Genomic DNA, 23,240 nt, shown 5'->3' with positions numbered 1-23,240 from the left:
GACGTTATGTTTTTTCATTGGTAAATATTTTGGCACTATTTCTGAAAAGTGGCGCAGTGGTTAAGCCCTGGGCTGCTAACCAAAAGGTCTGCGGTTCAAACCCACCAGTCACGCAATGGAAGGAAATTGTGGCAGTCTCCTTCTGTAAAGATTACAGCCTTGGAAACTCCATGGGACAGTTCTACTCTGTCACATGGGGTTGCTATGAGTTGGAATTGACTCAATGGCGCCTAACGACAACATCCCACCCCTTAAATTATCTTGAAACAAATCCCAGACATCATGTTATTTCATTGGTAAATATTTTGGCATATTTCTGAAAAGTTTATATATACCTTTTCAGGAATATATTATATAACCAATATATAAAAATATATACCAATATATAGCTTATATAATATACAGATTATATATTATGTTAATAGATTATTATATATCATTTATTAACATAATATGTATATAATCTCAGCTCTCAGTGTTAGCATTCACATGGCCTTGAGCAAATCTCTGTGAGGTGAAATTTCCTCACTATAAAACTGAAGTAACAACCCCTACCCGAAAGGGATGAGGATCAAACGAGGTACACCACAGAGCTAGTACTCAGTAGGTGGTAGGTATGGTAGCTAATTTGCTAATTTGATGACCTCCTGTGACTCTCAAGTTCCCCTGGGGATCCTCTAAAATATCACCAGGCATTGCGTGTCAACCAAGAGAAAACAATCCAATAGTTTTTCCTTCCTTCGCTGGACAATGTATTATCCTGCAGTAAAATGAATGTTAACAACAATATGCCTGCCCACACAATATTTCATATCGGCAGCAGCAGAGCTACTGGCGTTGCCTAGGCCTTTGTTGGCCATGGCTAATCTTCCACACTTCCCAGCTGGAAGGCTGACCACCTACTCAAGATCAAACTTTTCTATCGTGATCCCCTTTTCCCAGGCACAGGACTGAGACGCTCCTCACTCCTGCAATGTTTAAAAGGGCAATATGTCCTTAGAGAAACGTTAGCTTCACACAGAAAGCCTGGCCTTTCGAGTGTACGGAGCCACCACTAACTACCTCACTTTTGTTATTTCCTCTTTGGAGGGAATACAGAACGTTTCCACCTCGCTCACTCCCCTGGAGCGCTGGAGATTGGACCTTCACCTAGTCCTGGCCCTAATGGAACAAAGAAGTCGGTATTATCAATTCTTTCTGACCATCTGCTGGTTTCTAGACAGGGGTCTACAGTCTGAGGCAGGAAAAAGCCCACCAGGCAACTAGCTCCAGCCACTGGCTTCCTGCCTTCACAGGACCCAGCAAAGTGGCCTCATTCCATCTCCTTCCGCCTCCCCTTGCACCTTTCACAAGCTTCAGCCTGCCTCCGCGTTCCCAGGGAACTGGGGCTGAGTCCCGAGTGTGGGCAGATTCCTGGAACTCCAACCTGGTCCGGGTCCTAGGTGACCAGCAGCGGGCGGCTCCGCGGAACTGGCCCGACACTCGCCCCCCCCCCCTTGTAAGCGGACACCAGGGGCGAAACTCCCCACAATCACCAATGCGCTGAGAGATCCAGAAGGAAAAGAAAGAAGGGAAAAACCCAAAGCAAACAAAGAGTCGTGATCAATGAAACGGCTGCAGCCCCCGAGGGCGGTGGCGTGGTGAGGAGGGGGAGCAGGCCGGAGGCCCGGCTCCTGCCCGACCCCAGCAGAGCTCGGAGGCCGAGGGGCGCGCGGCGCCCACGCTCTCCCCGCGCGGCGCTGGGTGCCAGCTGCGGCGAGCCCCGAGCGGCGGGCGGCTCCGAGGCGTCTGTCTCCTTATATGGTAAAATGATAGGGTGGGGGTTTCTCTAGGGCTGGGAAGCCGCGCTGGTCTCCACACGAGCCGGCTGCGGAGCCGAGTCCAGGAGCCGCCGCCGCAGACGGCAGCCTCCGGGAACCGCATCGCCGCCGCGCCGCCCTCGCCGCCCCGGGCCCGTCCGGGTCGGCCCCGCCCAGGGAGACCCCGGCCCCCCGCTTGCGGTGAGTATCCGCGCCCCTACCCGGTTCGACCCGAGAGGGAGTACAAAGGGGCTTTTAATAACAAAGGCATGGGAAGGAGAGAAGAGGGGTGCTGAGCAATTGGGGAGACCTGAGGGTGGGGTAGGGGGCGCTGGGAGACGGGAGGGGACCCGCCGCTCCCATCCCTGGAGGGAGGATCTCAGTCAGGGTCCCCGAGAGGCCCGTCACCAGCGGGTGGCGAAGAGGGGCTGTGCTACTCTGGGAGCGCTGGCAAAGGCAGGCAGGGGGTCCTACCCGGACCCCGGCTGCAGGGAGGTGGCGGTCGCCGTCCCTGCGCTGGGGCTCGGGCTCCGCGCGCGGCGTTTGCCCTGGCACGTTGGCCGCGCTCCGTCTGCGCCAGGACGCCAGGCGTTTTTCTCGAATAGAAAGTGGGGCCGGCGGCGTGGCCTCGCGCTTGGGCGCGTGTGGAAATTAAAGCAGGGAACCGCCAGATTTGAAAGAATCATCTTGGCTTATTTTAAACGAAGTTAATAGAACTGATTTTCCTTCAGTAGCATTCGTGGACTATCTTATTATTCCTGAAACTGTGGAAAGAAAATGTTGACTGTTGCCACTTTTTAATGAAGGATCAATCATCTGTTTACTTAAAAATCCTCATTTGGGTCTCAGTTCTAACTCGCCGAACCCAGGTTAGATAAAATGTGTATACAGAGCTGCTTTCCATGGTGTGAACACTCCCTGGCACTTATTCTGGGAGGGAATACATCACGATTTGTGGTTGTAATCAAGAGAAGTGGGTTGAAAACACAGCGCCGAATAGGTCTCATTTCTTTGCTGCCAGCTCTACTTATGTGTGTTTGATGATGTTGTCACAGTGAGTACTGTGGAGGTGGTTTAGACCAAAAAATATTTGAGGCGAGTCTTAGAAATACAGGAACTCCTAGTCTGAGGATTAAACTTCTAGAAAACCAAACTTCATGAAGCAAATTTTATTATGTGCTTATATAAAAATTTTCAGGGTTTTCTGATTTAACTCTACCCCGAATTTTTTTTTAATTGTGGTAAAATTATACACAACAAAACATACCCCAATTCAAGAATTTCTACGGGTGTAATTCCTTGACACCGATTATATTCATGTTTGCAGCCGTTCTTGATACCCTTTTCCGAATCGTTCCACGGTGGTTAACATCAACTCAGTGCCTCCTAGGCAAAAACTCCCTCCTCCCCGTCCCTTCCACTCCCGGTAACCTCTAATAATTACTGGTTGCTGTACATTTGCCTGTTTCATTTGAGTGAGATCATACAATATTTGTCCTTTTGCGACTGACTAATTTTTAAACTCAGCATAATGTTTTCAAGGTTCATCCGTGTTGAGGCATGCATCGGGACTTCGTTTCTCTTTATGGCTGAGTAATAGTTCATTGTTGTGTCCACCTTTTGGCTGTTGTGGATAGTGCTACAGTGAACATTGGTGTACGTGTGTCTGTTCAGCTTTCACGTTTTATGAGTATATGCCTAAGGACGGACTTGCTGGGTCATATGGTAGTTTTGTTCAACTTTTTGAGGAACCGCCAAACTTTTCCGCAGTGGCTGTACCAGTTTACATTCCCACCAGCAATGGATGAGGGCTCCTGGTTCTCTACAGCCTTCCGAACATCAGTGTTTTCCATTTTTTTTATCTTCTCCATTCTAATGTGGGTAAGGTGGCATCTCATTGTGGTTGTGATTTGCATTTCCTTTGTGGATAATGACGTTGAGCATCTTCTCGTGTTTGTTGGCCATTTCAATATCCTCTTTGGTGAAATGCCTGTACAAGTCCTTTGCCCATTTTTTGATTGGATTGATTGTCTTTTTGTTGTTAAGATGTACTAGTATTTTATGTATTTTGGATATTAGACCCTTATTGGTTATATGGTTCTCCAAAATTTTCTTCCAGTCTGTAGGGTGTCTTTGCGCTTTTTTGATAAAGTCCTTTGACAAACAAAAGTATTTCATTTTGATGACGTCCCATTTATTTATTTTCTCTTTTGCTGCTTGGGCTTTTGCTGTACTGAAAACCCATTGCTAAAAACTAGGCCCCACAGCTTCGTCCCTGTCAACCCAAATTTTGAAAGATTATCAATCACTATATAGAATTAGATTTTCAGGATGTTTATTATCCCGTTGTACTTTAAAATGTGTTTACACAGCAGCATATTAATAAGGGCTAACATTGAGCTCACTATGGACCAGACGTTGTTCTGGGCACTTATGTTCACAATCTCATTTAATCCTCACAAATACTCCATAAAGCAAGTATGATAGGCTAGTGGACACACATGGACTTGGAGCTGGCCTGCCTATGTCTATCAGCCATGAGCTATGAAACCTTGGCCAAGTTACCTAATCTCTCGGTGCCTCAGTTTCCTCAGTTGGAAAGCAGAGATAATAATGGTGCCTTCCTTGCAGGGTTGTCGGAAACACTGTATACATATTTGATATCTTCATTTTTAAAGATAAAGAGAATGAATCCCGGAGAAATTAAAGTAACTTGCTGAAGGTTACCCAGCCTATAAATGGTGGTACCAATATCTGACCCCAGACAGCTTAACTGGACAGCCTGGATTCTTAACCGCTAAACTCTGCTGGGAGCCCTGGTGCGAAATGGTTAAGAGCTGGGATGCTAACCGTAAGGTTGGCAGTTCAAATCCACCAGTCACTCCTTGGAAACCCTATGGGGCAGTTCTGCTCCGTCCTGTAGGGTCGCTATGAGTCAAAACCGACTTGACCGCACGTAACAACAATAACAGACTCTACTGGGGGCACCCCATATATTCTTAGACTGGACACCAGGAACCCTGAGTTCTACTCATGCCCTGCCTCTGTGGCTTGGGTTGCCAATGAGGGGCTGGGGCAGGTAAACCTCTCTGACTCAAAGCCATGAGATACAAAGATCCTTGAGCATTAGTTATTGGATATTTCCTGTGTTGTTTAATCAGGAGAATTTTATCAAAGCCACGTTTATCAAGTGCCCCATGTAACGTGGTATTATACTGAGAGGTCACTTCCTCAAGATTACCATCTTGAACAAAATTCATGGGCTTTCTCTAACGACTGAGAGCCTAGTCTTCCAGGAAACCTGCTAGCATTGTGACTGTGAGGTAAGTCAAAAGAATTTCCTCTGCCCTGAGTTGTAGTTTTTAGTTTTAGCTCTCCAGTACCATTTGCTTAAACATTCTCTCCACCAGTTCTCATTTTCCCTTTTTTAGGATTCCATTTTTTAGGGGTTTTTTTTTTTTGGATACATTGCTACTGGTGGTCTTGGTTTTGCTTTTGTTGTAAGCCGTGGCTCCCAGCTTATAGATCTAATGAAAGATCCAGGGAACATCAGCTGTCTCCATTGACAGTACCATTCTCACGGGTCATTCTCATACCTGGTCTGAATTTTGGCATTATGTGTCTTCTCACTTGTCCTTAGCCTTCATGACCACGTCTCCATAACCGTGGTTTAGTCTGCAACTTCAAGATTTCCTTAAGGCATATAGTAAAAGTCAGAAAATGGTGCCTCTGATAGTAAGAGAAGTGGCTGCTGGGTTTTTAATGGGCAAATGGGGTTGAAATCAAAGAGCATCCTTGAATCCATGAATATTTTGGTTGTCAGTCAAAAATAAAAATTTCTATCAATGTTTGATGATAAAACTTTTGGACCAAATTAGAATTATCCACTCAGTGAACAAAGTAGAAGATGTTCAAGCCTGTGATAACGGAATCCTAATACCGGAGACCGTGGGTGGTGTAAATGGGTACGGTGCCCAGCTGCTGAGGTGTCTCAAGAAAGAAAGGCCTGGCAGTCTACTTCTGAAAAATCAGCCATTGAAAAACCCTGTGGAGCACAGTTCTACTCTGACATGCGTGGGATCGCTAGGGTTGGAGTTGTCTAGACAGCAGCTAGTTACTGGTTTAAGTCAACGTATTAAAGAAACACAAAGAAAAATCATCTTGAAGAAGCAGGGCTGAACTGAGAATGAAGAGGCCAGGCTTTCATGGAAGTTGGTGGTCGCCAAAGGCAAAGGCTGGTCAAGGGGTTGTAAGAGACGGAACACCAGGCCCATGGAGAGTAAACAAATTGCCTTTTCTCCATCAGAGGTGACTGTTGAAAGAGAGAGCTGTTTTGGTTTTGTAGGTGTAGAAACAGAAAGCTTGAGGTGAGTGACTTGCTCCCACCATTCTAGGAAGGCTAGGTGGAGCTCAGGGTGGAGTCTTTCTTCCATTCCCACGCTAGAATGATTTATGAATCTCAGGCATCCCGCCATTCCAACCTGCATAATTATAGTTTTCTTGCATTGACTGAGCTGACATGTTTAGAGATTAAATTACCTGGTGGTACCTTAAAGGTGATTTAAAATCTTTGGAGATAGAACTACTCCTTCAGAGACTCTGTGTGTTTTCTCAATATCCCAGTGCCTAATACCATTTTTTTTTTTTTCAATACCATACATGAAAAATGTTGTGAGCCGTTGAGTCAATTCCGATTCATGGTGACCCTATAGGACAGAGTGGAACTGCCTCATTCTGTTTCCTAGGCTGAAATCTTTACAGGAGCAGATCTCCAGGTCTTTCCTCCCACAGAGCTGCTGGTGGGTTCGAACTGCTGGCCTTTTGGTTAGCCTCCAAGTGCTTAACCGTTGCACCACCAGGGCTCCTACACTGAAAATAGTAGTTACTAAATACATTCCTATTCAATGGATTAAAAAGTCCCCAGGACATCAAAATGTGCCGTACTATTCCTTTATTAATGGTCTTGAGGTCAAAAATTTGACATTTGTTTTCCTGTTTCTTTATATTATGTATTCAGTAGTCAAAGGATAATTAAGAAGATAGCATTCACGCATTGCCTTGCGCAGAACATTTCTTAACAACTATCAGAAGCAATATTTCAGAAAATATTTTGAAAGTTACCAGTTTTACATACCAAATTATATCCCTGTCCCCAGCATGTAAAAAAACCAAAACCCACTACCATCGAGTCAATTCTGACTCATAGTGTTTCCGAAGCTGTAAATCTGTATGGAAGCAGGCTGCCTCACCTTTCTCCTGCGGAGCCCCTGAGGGTCTTGAACCGCCAACCTTTCAGTTAGCAGTTGATTGCTCTAACAACTGTGCCACCAGGGCCCCTGCATGTGGATATACTTAATGCCTATTAAATTAACCCATAAACATATTGTACAGTAGTAGGCATAGTTGATTTTGCACCTTGCCAACAATTTTAAAAAACCAATTTCAAATTGATCCAAAATATGTTACTTAGAAATTTTATGTACATATAAAAGTAAAAGACACACTTGAACTTAAAATAACCCTCTCCTTTTCACCAGAATTTGTATTTCTGAAAGAAACAGTTCAGCTAGACTAATGAAGAGTGTTGATGGTGAGCCCTGTTTGTCTGTATGATACTTCTGCCATTAAGAAAACAAACTGGTGCAGGGGGATTCTCCAGCTAAATTTTCCAGTGTGAGAGTCGCATGCCTTTGGGTAGAAGATCTTTGATTTATAGGCATGCCAGGTCTGCACAGAACATCCGGGAACTTTTGCTGGTATCTGGAGCCTATGTGAAGGAATCTGGCTCGTTCTTCCCATTGCTGTTTGGGCGAGTCTCCTGGCAGGCTTTTGCTCCTTGACCCAGACAGTCTCCCATCTATGGACTACGCAGCTGTGTATTCATAAGGATTTAGAGTTCAAACCCAATAAGAAAAATTCTACCTTCTGTGGAATCAGCAATGTAACCGGAAGGAGGGAAAGAGAGCCATAATGAAGCCCAGTATTTGTTACATTAGAAATTTCAGTGCATCAGATGTCAAACCAAAAGACATTTTGAGTTTGCTCTGCAAAATGGCTTGGTCACAGAAAACATGCCTCATTTACATTTTTTTTTGTCCACACGTTTGTATTCTGGGGTATTCACATTTACGCATTTATCCATTCATTTGTTCATTCGTTCAGCAAGTGTTGACAGAGCACCTACACTGTGCCATCTGCAGGCAGGGCAGCATGCACCTGGTGCCCACCTTGACGGAGTTGATGATTTGGTAGAGACGCAGGCAATCACAGTATGGTGTTGGAGCGTGAGAACATTGCCTTGTAAACATATTCTAAAAAAGACCCCCCACACAACAGACCACTCTTCCTAATTCTTTTCCAGAAGCTTTGCCTGACGGTTGATGAGCAGTGCAGGGACTTTGAAAGGTGAGCCCGACTGTGGAGGGGCCGGCTTACGGACACGGCTTCAGCATGGGTTGCGGGAAAGGCTTGCGGACAGTCACAGGTTTTCTTTAGGAACAACTATGGAAGAGTAGTCTCACAGAGCACAGTATAGAGAAAAACACTTTGGGATTTGGAGGGGGAGGAGAAAATGGCACTTTTAGGGGTGAGATCAAAGTGGGGAGTGAAATAAAGTGAACATGGAAAAAGGATGCCTAACGGATACTTTTGCAAACCCTAAATCTGGCCTTGGAGGACTTGCATGTCCCATCGGGCCTCCCACTTGGGAAAGACGGGCCACTCTCCTGAAGGTCGACGGCCTGAGCCAGCAGAGGCGGTCTGCCATGCCAGCCTCCCCCTTGACGCTCCAGAAATCCCGCTGCTGGAAAAAGGAATTGACTTCCTGCCTCCAAATGCCCTGCCTTCCCTTGCGTCTTCCTTTCTCCCACTCACCACCACCTCTCTTCTGCCGTTTACTCGCTTTTCATTTTCTTCCTCTCTTTTTTCTTTTCTCCTCTCTCTTCCCTGCTCTAACACCCTGCCGCAGACTTTGTTTTGCGCGTTTTAAACATGAAAAGATAAAAATAAACCACATTTATAAGCCTGTGTTGTTAGTTGCTGGAGAGTTGATTTCGGCTCGTGGCAACCCCGTGTGTGCAGAGCGGAACTGCTCCACAGGGTTTTCAAGGTTGTGACCTTTCAGAAGCAGATTGCCAGGCCTGTCTTCTGAAGCGCCTCTGGGTTGGGTTTGAACTGCCAACCTGTCAGCTAGTAGTTGAGTGCTTAACCCGTTTGTGCCACCAGGGACCTCTTTTATAAGCCTGTAGGCCGTAGTTATTTTTAGTAGCTGAGCCCTGTGCATCTGTTGCACTCCAAACCTTTTTGTTCTTAGGCTTGAGGAAAAGCTGGGCTAATGGAAAACTCAGAGAGCAAAGGTCTCTCTAGGCCATCCCCAGACCTGGTTCTTGCCTCACCCAGTTAGCCTGGCCTGGAGCCAAGCCTGGAGCCTAAGCTCTAGAATGGAAGAAGAAAGACTAGGTTTTCACAGAGCCGAGGGCAGAATGATGTCAGAGGCTGAGTTAACCCTGGTAAGGGATAACAACTCCAGGACACTGTAATTTGGATTTGAGTCGGTGAAGTAAGTCAGCGGTCACGCCTTAGGTTTAGGTGTCTCTGCACGCTGTTGGTTAAGCCTTTCATCATTGCCGTGTACCACTAATGGACACAGATTTCACAGAAGCTGTCAAGGGGAATACTGAGGTTCAGAGAGGGTAAGCAAACTTTATACAATTTGGATTAAAAAAAACCTTTCAGCAATAAAATGTCCAATTTTTATTTGAAGAAACTATTCAGAAGTGGACCGTGGCACCCTGGGAATTTTTTAAGAGCCGTTGCCTTTCAGTTTTGTCTCCCTCAACCTTATATAACTGTTACGGCTTGAATTGTGTCCCCCTAAAATATATGTCGACTTGGCTAGGCCATGATTCCCAGTATTGTCCACCTTTTTGTCATCTGATGTGATTTTCCTAAGTGTTGTAAATCCTACCTCTACGATGTTAATTAGGCAGGATTAGAGACAGTTATGTTAATGAGGCAGGACTCAGTTTACAAGATTAGTTTATGTTTTGAGTCAATCTCTTTTGAGATATAAAAAAGACAGGAACCAGCAGAGATCCGGGAGACCTTATAGCACCAGGAAAGTAGTACCAGAAGCAGAGCACCTCCTTTGGACCTGGGGTCGCTGCACCGAGAACCCCTAGACCAGGGGAAGATTGATGACAAGAACCTTTCCCCAGAGCCAACAGAGAGAGAAAGCCTTCCCCTGGAGCTGGCACCAGAATTTGAACTTCTAGCCTCCTTAGACTGTGAGAGAATGGGTTTCTCTTTGTTAAAGCCATCAACTTGTGGTATTTCTGTTATAGCAGCAAGCTCCAAGGCAGTGACAAAGTCAAGTTTCATGCAGTAAACATTTAATTGGGCGGGGGGGGGGGTCTTTCTATCTCCCATGGCAACCCCAGGTGTGTCAGAGTAAAACTGTATGCCGTAGGGTTTTCAGTGGCTGTAGTCCTATGGCAAGGAACCCTGGGTGGCACAAATGGTTTCCTCTCAACCACCAACCTAAAAGTTGATGGTTTGAACCTACCTAGCCACACCACAGGAGAAAGGCCTGGTGATCTGCTTTCATAAAGATTACAGCCAAGAAAACCCTATGGAGCAGTTCTACTCTGTAACACATGGGGTCACCATGAGTCAGAATCAACTTGCTGGTGATTGGTTTACTGGTTTTAATCTCATCCCTCAGCTTCAAGGTTAAGTCCTGACTCAAAGCACTTGGCTGCTAACTGAAAGGCCTGCGGCTTGAACCCCCTGGAGAAAGATGTGTCATTCTGCATCTGTAAAGATTTACAGCTTTGGAAACCCTATGGGGCAGTTCTACTCTGTCCTTTAGGAGCCCTGGTGACAGAGTGGTTAAGCACTCAGCTGCTAACCAAAAGGTCAGTGGTTCGAACCCACCACCTGCTCCTAGGGAGACAGATATGGCAGCCTGGTTCCGTAATAGTGTACAGCCTTGGAGACCTTATGGGGGCAGTTCTACTCTGTCCTGTAGGGTTGTTATGAGTCAGAATTGACTCAATGGCAACAGGTTTGGCTTTTTTTTTTTTTTTACTAACAAAGATTGGCGGTTCAAACCCACCCAGTGGCACCTCGGAAGAAAGGCTTGGCAATCTGCTTCTGAGTAGTCACAGCTTTCTGGCACACGGTTCTACTCTGCAACACATGGGGTCGCCATCAGTCGGAATAGACTCAACAGCAAATGGTTTGGTTTTTTTTTTTCCCCTAATCTCACGGAAGTAGATCCTCAGGCCTTTCTTCCCTTTGTGCCGCTGGTAGATTCTAACCACCAACCTTTCGTTTAGTACCCACTGCCAACCCATTGCCGTCGAGTCGATTCAGAGTACAAACCGCCGGCACCACCTGGTTGCTGTGAGTCAGAATACAGCAGTGAGTTTTGTTTGCTTGTTTCCTATTCCCCCTTGACACTGTGTAGGCTGCAGAAGATAACATGCTTAAACCTTCTGGCTTCCCACTGCCTACAGGATAAATCCAAATGGGTGAACAAGGCACAGTAGGCCCTCCTTGCCTTGGACTTTGTTATTTTGGCTCCATCTTCTGCCACTCCTGCCAACTTGACTCTTGAGTTACTTTCATCTTCATGAGTGTCCCCCTTACCATACGCTGGTTTTTATCTCTCTGCTTTGCTCACCCTATCCCTTTGGCCTGCAGTACCTCCTGACTCTTTCTATAGAGCACTGGTGGTTCAGTGGTAGAATTCTCGCCTTCCATGCAGGAGACATGAGTTCGATTCCCAGCCAGTGTACCTCAAGCACAGCCACCACCCGTCTGTCAGTGGAGGCTTGTGAGTTGCTATGATGCTGAACAGGTTTCGTCGGAACTTCCAGGCTGAGACAGACTAAAAAGAAAGGACTGGTGATCTGGTGGTGATCTCCTTCTGAAAATCAGCCAGTGAAAACCCTGTGGATCACAATGGTCCAGTCTGCAACCCATCCTGGAGATGGTGCAGGACCAGGCAGTGTTTCATTCTGTTGTGCATGGGGTCGCCATGAGTCGGGGGCCAACTCCATGACAGCTAACAGCAGCTCTTTCTGGGCACAGGTAATGTCTCCAGGAAGCCGACCCTGCTCTCCCCAGGAGGCGTGGTTCAGGGCTCCCTCCTCTAGAATTCTGTGATACCTCGTGTATGTCTCTGTCTCGCCGTTAGCACAAAGTGGCACAGTGGTAAAGCACTTGGCTGCTAACGGAAGGGTTAGCGATTCAAACCCACCACCCACTCTGCAGGAGAAGGATGTGGCGGTCCGCTTCCATAAAGATCACAGCCTTGGTAACCCTATGAGATAGTTCTACTTTGTCCTGTAGGATGCCATGAGTTGGAATCGACTTGATGGCAATGAGTTTGGGTTTTTGTTTTGTTTTTTTGCCCTTCGCACAGTGTTTTACGACTCTGTATGATACAGATCTGTTCTCACTAGACGACCAGTTCTTTGAGGGAAAGGCCTGTATCTTATTCATCCTGGTATCTCCAGCACTTTGCATAACACCTGGTACATAGTTCCGGCCCAACCTGTGTTTCATGAATGAATAAATAATCAGCTATTTTATAAGATTAAAAAACACAGTGATGGAGGTTATGACATAAGGCTGTAAATATGGTTTTCCATTATAAAAGGCTTGAGGTTGGTAATGTCACTTTAAATATACAAATTATTTTTTGTGAAAAATGATCTTCTGTTTGGTAGCATTTAATTAGGGAAGAATTGGTTTTAAACTCCATGATAAAAGGGAAGCTCTTACCTTTTTCCTTAGCTTATAGACTACGTATTCTGCGACTTAAGAGTTTGTGCTTAATATAATTCTTTGGAAACCCTGAAGAGGACCTTCTCAGATGACATGCATCCTGCCTGCTGTGTTCCTGATTTGTGGTGCTGGGTACGCCGCATCTGGCGGGTTTCAGCAGAGATACTCTGCTAACCACTAAAACGATAATGACTTCTTAGAGAAGATAAGGAACAAGGTGGGGGAGAGACCGACAGGGTTCAGAAACCCTTCTATAGAAACGGGCTTCATGCCACTGAGAACAGTGCCTCCTCACAGTTGCACGCCTGAGCAGGTCATGGCCTCTCCTCATTTCGGAGTCCCTGGGTGGTACAAATGGTTAACACACTTGGCTGCTAACCAAAAGGTTTAATGTTCAGGTCCACCCAGCAGCACCTCAGAAGAAAGCCTGGCGATCTACGTCTGAAAAATCAGCCATTGAAAACCCTGTGGAGCACAGTTCTACTCCGACACGCGTGGCGTTCCCACGAGTCAAAACCGACTTAACAGCAACTGGTTAATAATAGCCTTTCTGCTTAGAAGCAGTACCAGTGAGAAGGCCATTTCTCACGAGATGGCCTCAGTCACACTTTGAGTGTACCTGGGGACCTGCTTGTTCTCAAAGCTTATTCACTGAGGGTTTTTTTTTTTTTTTTCTGTCCTGGACCTGTGAAATCAGAGGGTGTGGAAAACTCATGCCAGATATATCAGCATCGAAATCATGACCCTGAAGGCAAAAGGTTCACTCCCCTAACTGGCTTGCGAGCCTAGAAATGGTGTGATATGGAGATTATTGCCAAAGACCGTAGTCTCTTCCTTTCCTCACAGGGTTGCTGCTTGTCTGAAGCCACTTGGAACCACCTCTGCTTTTTGATTTAGGTTTGGAGTTAGTTTTATTTAAGTCAGACGGCTCCGTGGGAAAGCGCGTGTGAATTCTCCTCTGCCGTTAATATTTCTCTGCTTCAGTTTTTCCCTCCATTGGATGGGGTAGTTGTCATAGATTATCTCAGGGGTGATTTCCAGCTTTTAAAATTCTGCGATTTATTAGTCTGTCGTCTTTCATTCTTATTTCGAAGTCTCCAATCATTACTCTTATATTTGTGTCAACAGAATAAGCAAGAAGCCTCTGGCTTCCGCAGCGAAATGGCAGCCTTTATTGGAAAAAAATATGTATGTGGGAAGTTTTATTGTGATAAAATAAACAACCATTTTCAAGGCCAGTCACCGAGGAATTACAGGAAAGTATTCAATCTTCGGCCAGTATAGCTGCCGCAACCTGAGACGGCATCGGTACAAAGGATATTTATATGTTGTGTTTCAGAATAATAACTCAAACGCTCAAGAGCCTCATCTTGTGATATTATCGCAAGAATGTCCAGACAGTGTTTTCTTTAACTCCAGGAAGAGCGATTTAGGAGAACAGATCCCGCCACGTGTGTCCAGCTGCATGTTGAATTCTCTTGGAAGAAAAATGGTCCTATAAACACGGAAATAACGCAGTATGAATGCTTGAAAGATGTTCATTTCTTTGCTTATGTTGTCAGGACCTTGTATACACACAAGAGTATAAAATTAATAAACACTATTGAATAGGCTGTTAGCATAACTCAAACAGCAGTATTTTATTTGCATCATGCGGTGTAATTCTAGTTCACTCATAAATGGTCTTAAAACAAAAAAAACCATACCTGTCGCTGTTGCGTCAGTTCCGACTCATGACGACCCCATGTGTTACAGAGCAGAACTGCTCCACAGGATTTTCTTGGCTATAATCTTTACAGAAGCAGTTAGCCAGGCCTTTCTTCCATGGGGCTACTGGGTGGGTTTGAACCGCCAACCTTTAGGTTAAACCAGAAAAACAAACCCGTTGCCGTCGAGTCGATTCTGACTCATAGAGTAGAATTGCCCCATAGGGTTTCCAAGGAGCAGCTGGTGGATTTGAACTGCCGACCTTTTGGTTAGCAGCTGAATTCTTAACCCCTGCACCACCAGGACTCCGTCTTCAGGTTAGAGACCTTAAGTGTTCTTCCATGACTGAAAATTGAACAAAGTTTAATTATAGTTTGTGAAACATTGCTCAGCTACTTAGCAAATCCATTTACATATTTCACAACGTATAAAACTTTTCACTTTCAGTAAATTAAATATCGCCACTTAAGAAGCTGTTTTTAATGCCTGGAGGGTATTTCTCCACATCACGTATTCCCATCATAAGCTTTCTCCCTGGAGCGCTGCTAACGTTTTTGTATAGGAATGGTCATATGAGGGTGAGGAGAGGTGGAAAACATCCCCGTCCTCCCCTCCCCGCCCTGTCCCTTCCTGCTCCTGCACACTGTAGACTCATCCTGGAAGAATGCAGCAGGACGGTGACTGCCGTGGCGCACAAATGCATGCTTGTTCCTCCTGGAAGAGCAGTAGGTGGTGCCTGGAGATGCCATCACTTCGTTTCCAACTCTGATAATCTGCATTCCTGGGAAGCAGGCCTTTCCCTTTATCCTGCTCTCCTGATACCTGGACAGCTGAAGACTGATCTTATAATCTGGGAAAAGTGGCCTTCCCTGAGGGACATTTTGCAGTTTGTTTTGTGCAGGGGCAGATTATACTTCCCAGGGCAACCTCAAGGTTAAGGGTGGTGTTATTGGCATCTAATCTCAAATATACCAACTTGGATATCCCTCCCCTTTGCTAAGGTGGTTTCTGACTTCGAATTTGTGGATCATAAAGGGACGCTCGTGGAAAATCTTTTTATAGAAATGGACATATTGTTTCTGGTCCCTGCCTTTCTATTTTGGGGGCCCGGGGAAAGGAAAGATTTAAGGCGCTGTCACACTCCTAAAGCGCACACAAAGCCCAGCGGGATAACAACTCTGATGTGAAACTTGTATTCAAAACTGAGACAGTTTTATTTGACACCGTCAACAGTAATTGGGACTTTTTAAGAAGCGGAGTGCATTAAAACACAAAACTGCCCCGACTAATAAAAGAAATGTGTCATTGAAAATTACAACTATGTAAAGGGTGAGTTCAAATTAGTCATTCGCAGGAAATAGCTATCCCTTGGCTACAGAGGACTCTAACAGGCCTTTGTATGCACGATATTCACAGTGTGCTCATTGGGATCTGTATTTTTTCTTCCTTTCGATAGGTTGTTGAAACGCCAGGCGTCAAGATGACTGAGCGCTTTGACTGCCACCATTGTAATGAATCTCTCTTTGGCAAGAAGTATATTCTGAGGGAGGACAACCCCTATTGTGTGGAGTGCTTTGAGACCCTCTACGCCAACACCTGCGAGGAGTGTAAGAAGCCCATCGGCTGTGATTGCAAGGTACCTGGCTGAACTCAACAGGGTAACTCGTTGGGGTAACTCTGCTGGATCCCTCTGGCCTCTCCAAGTACCGTGGGCTTCTTGGAGTAGTTTGAGCTGATGTCCTAATCCTTATCAGCTACTGAAATTCTGTCTTTGAAGCCCTTCTCAGAAGGGGTGAAACCCTTTAAGGTTGTAACCCTCTCACAAGCCTTTCCCTTCTAGGTGCTTCCCTCTCTTCCCACTCTTACTTCGTAGCACTTGAATATTGCCTTTTCAAGACACTTGAATTTAGTGTCCCAGACCCAAGTCTCGTAGCCTAGGTCTTAGCGTTCTCCTCTAGCCACCCCACCTCTCAGTGCTTAAGGGCAAGGCTGTCTTACTCACTCCTGTCTGTTTGCCTTGTGGTGACTAACGTGTAGCAGGTGCCGTTCAGTAAATATTTGCTGAGTGACTGTATAAGTGAATGGGAGCTGGTTTCTAGAAAATGGGCACATAAATGCGCTAAATTCCTAAGAATATCATGGGTCCTTTTCATGGGGGAACAACAGGATGTTTATTGGTTTGTTTGGTTTTGTTTGTTTTTAATGGGAAAAAGGCTTCTGCATAAAGAATGGACAGCTCTTTTTGGATGGCCAAGAGTGGCTCCACAGAGGCCGCTGGTCATTTGTGCAGACTAACTTGTTGACTGTGAACCCTGGCGTATACTTTGCAGCACATTCTTAGTCAAGCCTGGACGACTGAAGAACACCCCTGGGGTCCTTAGTATTGACTATTGTTGTTGTTAGGTGCCGTTGAGCCTGTTCCAACTCATAGGGACTCTGGACAACAGAAGGAAACACTGCCTGGTCCCGTGCCATCCTCACAATCGGTGCTATGTTTGAGCCCACTGTTGCAGCCACTGTGTCAATCCATCTCATTGAGGGTCTTCCTCTCCTTTGCTGACCCTCTACTTTACCAAGCATGATGTCCTTCTCCAGGGACTGGTCCTTCCTTATAATGTGTCCAAAGTACGTGACACAAAGTCTCTCCACCCTTGCTTTTAAGATCTCTGATATCTTCACCTGCCAAACAGCAGCTAAAACGCTTGACTAGCACTTCAAGGGATTGTCTTCCTGGGAGCCACAGAATTACTTCCAAAATGGGGCCACTTTGGAATCTCCAAGGCATCCCCAGTGTAGTGGATTCCAGGCGAGCTCATATGTTCGAGGATCTCTTTCCTGCTGACGTTGCTTTGTATTCTCCGGGAAGTTCTGCCACTCTGCTCAGTGGTTACAAGTGTCAATACATGATTGTAGACTGAATGAATGAGTTAGATGAGTTCATCTGTGCCTGTGACTGGATAATCCCAACATTCAGTCCAATTTCTTACATTTCTTCTATCACGTAGTTTCTGGGAAAGGCAACACCGAGAAGGCTACACCATCCATTTCTGTCGCTAGGTATTTAGTGACAGTGGAGGGATGATTTCCATCTTGTGCAGAAAGAGGCCGTTGCCCTGAGCAGAGATGAAGGGTGTGCCACACGGGTTAACTTGAAAGCAGGCTGCAGCAGTGTATCTTTTGGCTCTAGAACGGAGTGGCCTGCCAAGTGTAAAGGAAGTGAAACTCAACCGTGGTATTATGTACGGTTCAGAGGTTTGGCTACATGGAGCAAAAATTAGCTGATCTTGCTTGTCTAAAAGTTGAATATCTTCCTGTCTCCAACTTTGCCTAATATATGTCTCTTTGTCCCTAATGAGCATTCTTAATGTCTTTTTCATGTATTTAATTGGCTGAGCGTATGAGCTCAGACGCCAGACTGCCTGGTTCAAATCCAGCTTCTGTGTCTTTTCTGCTGAACTTTCTGCTGTGTCTTTTCTGTGAACCTGGGCCAGTTACTTGACCTCTCTGTGCCCATCTCTGCATCTAGAAAATGGAGATAATAAGGGTCCCTACTTCACAGGACTATTAGGATAGGTAGATATAGAGCCCTTCGCACTCAAAATAGCAGCTGATGTTGTTATAAACTCTAGACTTCCACTTTTATTCTGAATACTTCCCCATTCTTTCTGCAAAACGTTCTCTCCACGCACCTCTTCCCATAAACCTCACCCTCTCTATTACTTTTCATTGTGGAAACAGCAATAAAAATGTCTGATTTGAGGAAGAACTAATGGACAACGGAGAAACATAATTATTTGATAAAGGCTTTACCTGGAAAAGGAGCCCCCCCTGGGGGGCACAGATGGTTAAGGGTTCGCCTACTGACTGAAAAGTTGGGAGCTTGAATCTACCCACAGGCTCCTAGGAAGAAAAGTCTAGCCATAGACTTCTGAAAAATTAGCCACTGAAAATGTTGGGGAGCATGATGTGACTGACGCTCATGGGGTCACCATGAGCGTTCATTGATTTGACGGCCACTGCTTTTTTTAAACCTGGAAAAAAAATACTCAAGCAAACTAGACGTTGAGATATTATTCTGAGGATGAACATATCCTGTTTAAAGGGAAGGTTTTGGATATTTGGGGCCAGTCACTCTTGACCAGTGGCTGAAGTGAAAAACAAAACTAGAATCATTTAACATTTCACCAATATGATTTAGTAGAAAAGACCCTTTAAAACAAGTCATCTTTTGGCAGATACTTGACGAGCAAATAAACAAGAATCCCCCAAAATGGGCCAAAATCAACAAGGCTGCTGCAAAGCCAGGAGTTAATCATGGTGAACTTTTCAACCCGGTTTTTCAGTGAACTATTCATGATATGTGGGGTTGTGCCTGTGATCTTCTACCCTTCAGAGCAAAAAGAGATGTTGGTTTGAAGTTAGACTTTACCATCTGGGGCTTTTGAAGATTTGGGGTGGTTCTCTTGACTTTCAAGAATAATTATGTAGTTGACTTTGGGGAGAAAGCCATAATAGAAGAAAATGTTCCTGTTATTTCAGGAAGTGAAGCGAGAGAAATCCTGGCAGGCGGGTCTGCTAGGAAGAGCAACTGAGCTGGCCAATCTGGTTGCCATTCTTGTTTCTTAAAATAGCACAGCCACAGTGGGCCCCACTTAACGTTCTCCCTGAAGGATACGTACATGTGTTCAGCTTAAAAATGTTGACAAGCCTGTGGGAATTTGGCTAATTTTGAGGGTATGGACTGGCTTTTAAGTGAGGCAAACAAGACTTCAGGACCTGTTATTTCTGTAGTTAGCTTACATATGTTTGAATATTGTTTCTATGGAGTCACTCAGTTATACCCTTTATTTCTGTTAAGTTACTGTGAGAAAATGCAGTGATCTCAAAGGTAGAAATCATTCATTTTTATGTCCAGCAGAAAAGTTGAAAACAGATAATACAAATAAAATTTTATGATCCTCTGACATTACACTGTTCTCACAATTTTTCTTGGACACCTGTTGATACTAGCAAAATATTTCTTTAGACTGATTACAGATGTTTTATTGGATGGGCCTACCTAAATTATGGGCTTCAGAAATTCAAGACAGTAAAGATAGCTCGTCCACTGACTCCAGTGATGGCTGTTGGTGCTGTTTATTTAACAAATCAGTGACTTTAACAAACTCGGAGCCACATGTAGGAGCCCCTAGGTGGTGCGAACGGCTAAGCACTCCGTTACTGGCCAGAAGGTCAGAGGGTTGAACCCACCCAGAGGCACCTCAGAAGGAAGGCCTGGTAATCTGCTTCCAAAAGGTCACAGCCTTGAAAACCTCATGGAGCCTTTTGTTATTTGAGCACCCATGGGGTTGTCATGATTTGGAATTGACACAGTGGTAACTGGTTTATTTTTATTTTGTTTGAGGGAGGGTAAAAAATGGCGTCTGACCTCCTCTAACTTCATGAGGGAGAGTGAGAAGGCTGATTCCAGTGGGGTGGAGGCCAGGCATGCCTCCTCTCTCCAACCTTTTCAACAATTTTGACACCAACCATCCCTCCCATGGTACTCTGTACTTCTCTCCTGGGTTTGATAATTCGTTACAATGGCCTTACAGAACTTATAGACAATATCGTATTTTTATGCAAATAATGTCCGCCTTCTGTGTTTGTCAACCGTGTCCTCCCCCTGCAAGGTATCTTCATAAGCACCGCTATGCCAGTTTTTTTTTACATGTTGCTGTAAAAAAAAAAAAATAGCATAGCACACTTACAAAAATACCTCACAGGAGGAGGATGCAGCTGGCAAACAAAAATATGGTACTCATGATTATAGGGTTTATCAGGGAAGTAACAGGTTACAATTCAGGATCAGGAACGACTCAGGATATAGTTCTTTGGCGAGGACAGCTTCTCAGCTGTGCCTGCAGGCAGGCCTCTCTTCCCTTGGCCTCTCGGCGTGGCCTCTGCCCTGCTCGGTCAAGTGTTATAAAGCTCTTTAGCTCCGCCAGTAAGTGCCCAGAGGCACCCCACTCTGCCAGTAAGCCTTGGCCCAAAGGCACTCAACTCTCTCACTCCATGAGTTGGCAAGCCTAAGCTCCACGGACAAGTGCCCGGAGGCACTTTATTCCACCAGCAAGCCTCCCGCCTGGAGGCATTCAGCTGTCTCTCTCCATGGATCGGCAAGCCCTCTGTAGCCTCCTTGCTCCGTGGGCCAGGAAACCTACCATGCCGTCTCACGCTGGCCCATCTCATGCCGACCTGTCTCCTGGTTCTGCTGCTGCTATGTCTCTGCTGCTGCTTCTCACCGTTGTGCGCCCTTTCTTGTGTTACCGCTCTCCCCCCTCTGTCTCTTGGATCTAGAAGGTTCTTAGTCCAGGGACCCTGGGTCCAAAGGACACACTCCACTTGCAGCTCTTCTTGCTTGGTGGTAGTGAGGTCCCCACTTCTGCCTCTGGGATGGGTCATTTTAAGCCTAGCAGGATGGCAAAATTGAGCAATCCCCTTGTTAGGGCTCCATATACCTTATTTTCATGGTCCCACCCCCCACAAGGGTGCCGTGCACTTTATTTGTATTATTAGCAAGCTGTCCAATCCCCTTGGCAGACCACAGGCACCTTATTTGCATAGCCCCACCCAGCCATTTGGTAGGAGTTACAATACCATAGCGAGAAAGGCCCTTATAAAAGTGATCTATCAACCACAGAGGGAGACACACGTCTAGCTCAGACTTAATTTTCTGTGACTCCCTGAGAAATGCCAGGCATTCAGACTGGCTGTGCAGTAGAGGATATGTGAAGAGAAAGAAATAGGAATGGACGAAAAGCCATTTGCAGACTAACAACCAGCATTCAAGGCTTGTCTTCCAAGAGTAGTCCTTAAAGTTACCACATATTGAGCAATTATTTTGCTTCTGGCACTGTGTAAAAGCCTCCATTGCATGCACTAAATTCCTCATAAAGCCCTGTAAGTAGGAACTTTCATCCTTTTATATTATGGAAGAAACCACTGAGGCCTAAGGATCTTGCCCAGAGTTAGGAAATAGTAGAAGGTGGAATATGGAATTTTGAGTCCACGTGTGGTGTTTCCAAAGCAGGTGTTCCTCACCAATGTGCTATCCTGCCTGTCCACTTGCAACCTAGGGTGGGGTGGCGGGGTTGCGCACTGTTTCAGTGACTTGGGTCAGATGTGGTTAGCTTAGTGGTTAGTCCTGTGAATAAGGGGCATCTGCCTGGCCTCTATCAAATGACCTTCAGTAAAAGGCCTCTGCCTTTCTCCTGGGCCCCTTCGGATGGCAATGGCTGTGTTATAAAAACGATGCCTAAGTGTTTCTGTGTCACTCTTTTCAGCTTTCTAGTTAATTAATTGGGAAACACCAAACTGATGATCAAATTGGGACAAGTCCACCCAACAAACTATAAAATTTCTCAGTTAATGTTGAGGAAGTTCTTGAAGAACAAAACAAAAACTGTAAGGGGTCTTTTGGCAGAAACTAACCAGAGACTTTAAAACAGTAGGCTAAGTCTTCATATATCCAGGGCAAGTTTTGACACCCCTGTATTCTTTTTGGAGTCTTCCTGGGTGGTGAAAAAGGTTAATGCAGTCAGCCGCTAACCAAAAGGTTGAAGGTTCAAGTCCCCCCAGACGCACCTGAAAAGAAAGGCCTGGGATCTGCTTCTGGGAAATCAGCCATTGATGACCCTTTGGAGCAGTTCTGCTCTGACACACAAGGGGTCACCATGAGTTGGAGTTGACTAGATAGAAACTGGTTTGATTCTTTTTGGATTGTTCCTGGCCAGCAGTTAAAAATACAGAACAAGGCTGTTTTAGGGAGCATAAGGCCAGGTTGGAAAAACCTGTTCTTCCTACCGTGGGGCAGGACTCCTCTTTCCTCCCGAGGGTCCTTCTGGGAAGAGCTCATATTCCAGTCACAATCTCACACTCCAGCTTGCTAATTCACCACTTTCTCACTTGTTGGGGGAGGTTTTTTAAATTCTTCTAGATTTTCCACATAGAATTTGTAACAGTACTGAAAATATGTTGATTTGTTTAGACATCGTCTTCTAAGAAAAAGGCGTGCCCTCTGAAGGGAATTTAGTAAGCAGGGTCATGAGAAATGGGAACAAAGATGGCCAGATGGGTTATAGGAGAAGGACCTCTCGGCCCTTAAAAATCAAAGGGTCACCTGCTGGGCTCACCAAAAAAGATGCAGAATGTTCAGCAGCAATGGAGCAAGGCCAAGAGGCAGGATGCTGGACCCAGACTGCCTGGGTTTATAGGTGTCTCCACCTTCAATGAGCCATATGACTGAGCAAGTTATGTTATCGTCATAGATTAAATTGTGTCCACCCAAAATATGTGTCAACTTGGATAGGCCATCATTCCCAGTTTTGTGTGGTTGTCCTCCATTTTGTGATCTGATGTAATTGTCCTGTGTGTCGTAAATCCTGATCTTTGCCTGTGGTTGATGAGGCAAGATTAGATTATGTTAAAGAGGATTAGGGTAGGATGCAGCACCCTTACTCAGGTCACAGGCCTGATCCCATGTAAGGGGAGTTTCCCTGGGGTGTTGCCTGTATTATCTTTTACATTACAAGAGATAAAAGGAGAGAAAATCGAGCAGGAAGAGGGTTGGGAATTCCTACCACTAAAAAAGAAGAACCACCAGCAGAGCACATCCTTTGGACCCAGGGTCCCTGTGCTGAGAAATTCCTAGACCCAGGGAGAAGATTGATGACAAGGACCTTCCCCCAGAGCCGACAGAAAGAGAAAGCCTTCCCCTAGAGCTAGCACTCTGAATTCAGACTTCTAGCCTCCTAGACTGTGAGAGAATAAATTTCCGTTTGTTAAAGATACCTACTTGAGGTATTTCTGTTATAGCAGCACTAGATAACTAAGTCACCTATGTGCCTTAATTTCCATGTCTGTAAAATGGGGTTACTGATCTCACAGAACTGTTGGGAG

The 23,240-nt window shown here is 45.4% G+C and overlaps 1 protein-coding gene across 4 annotated transcripts in view; it reads left to right on the top strand.

The window, feature by feature from the left end:
* FHL2 (four and a half LIM domains 2) overlaps positions 1-23,240 on the top strand; it is an 80,796-nt gene that overhangs the window by 35,790 nt on the left and 21,766 nt on the right. For 3 of the 4 annotated variants that reach the window (XM_064268579.1, XM_064268581.1, XM_064268580.1), the window contains exon 2: positions 15,757-15,936. In XM_064268579.1, coding sequence (XP_064124649.1) covers positions 15,757-15,936 — 180 coding nt within the window. Of the gene's footprint in view, positions 1-1,868; positions 2,001-15,756; positions 15,937-23,240 lie in introns of those variants that run through there. The other variant, XM_003413613.3, reaches the window with a different exon arrangement.

The sequence above is a fragment of the Loxodonta africana genome, chromosome 15, assembly GCF_030014295.1.
Source record: "Loxodonta africana isolate mLoxAfr1 chromosome 15, mLoxAfr1.hap2, whole genome shotgun sequence".
NCBI classification, from domain to species: Eukaryota; Metazoa; Chordata; class Mammalia; order Proboscidea; family Elephantidae; genus Loxodonta; species Loxodonta africana.
The sequence above is the reverse complement of the archived record's forward strand: the minus strand, read 5'-3'. Positions and strand labels throughout refer to the sequence as shown.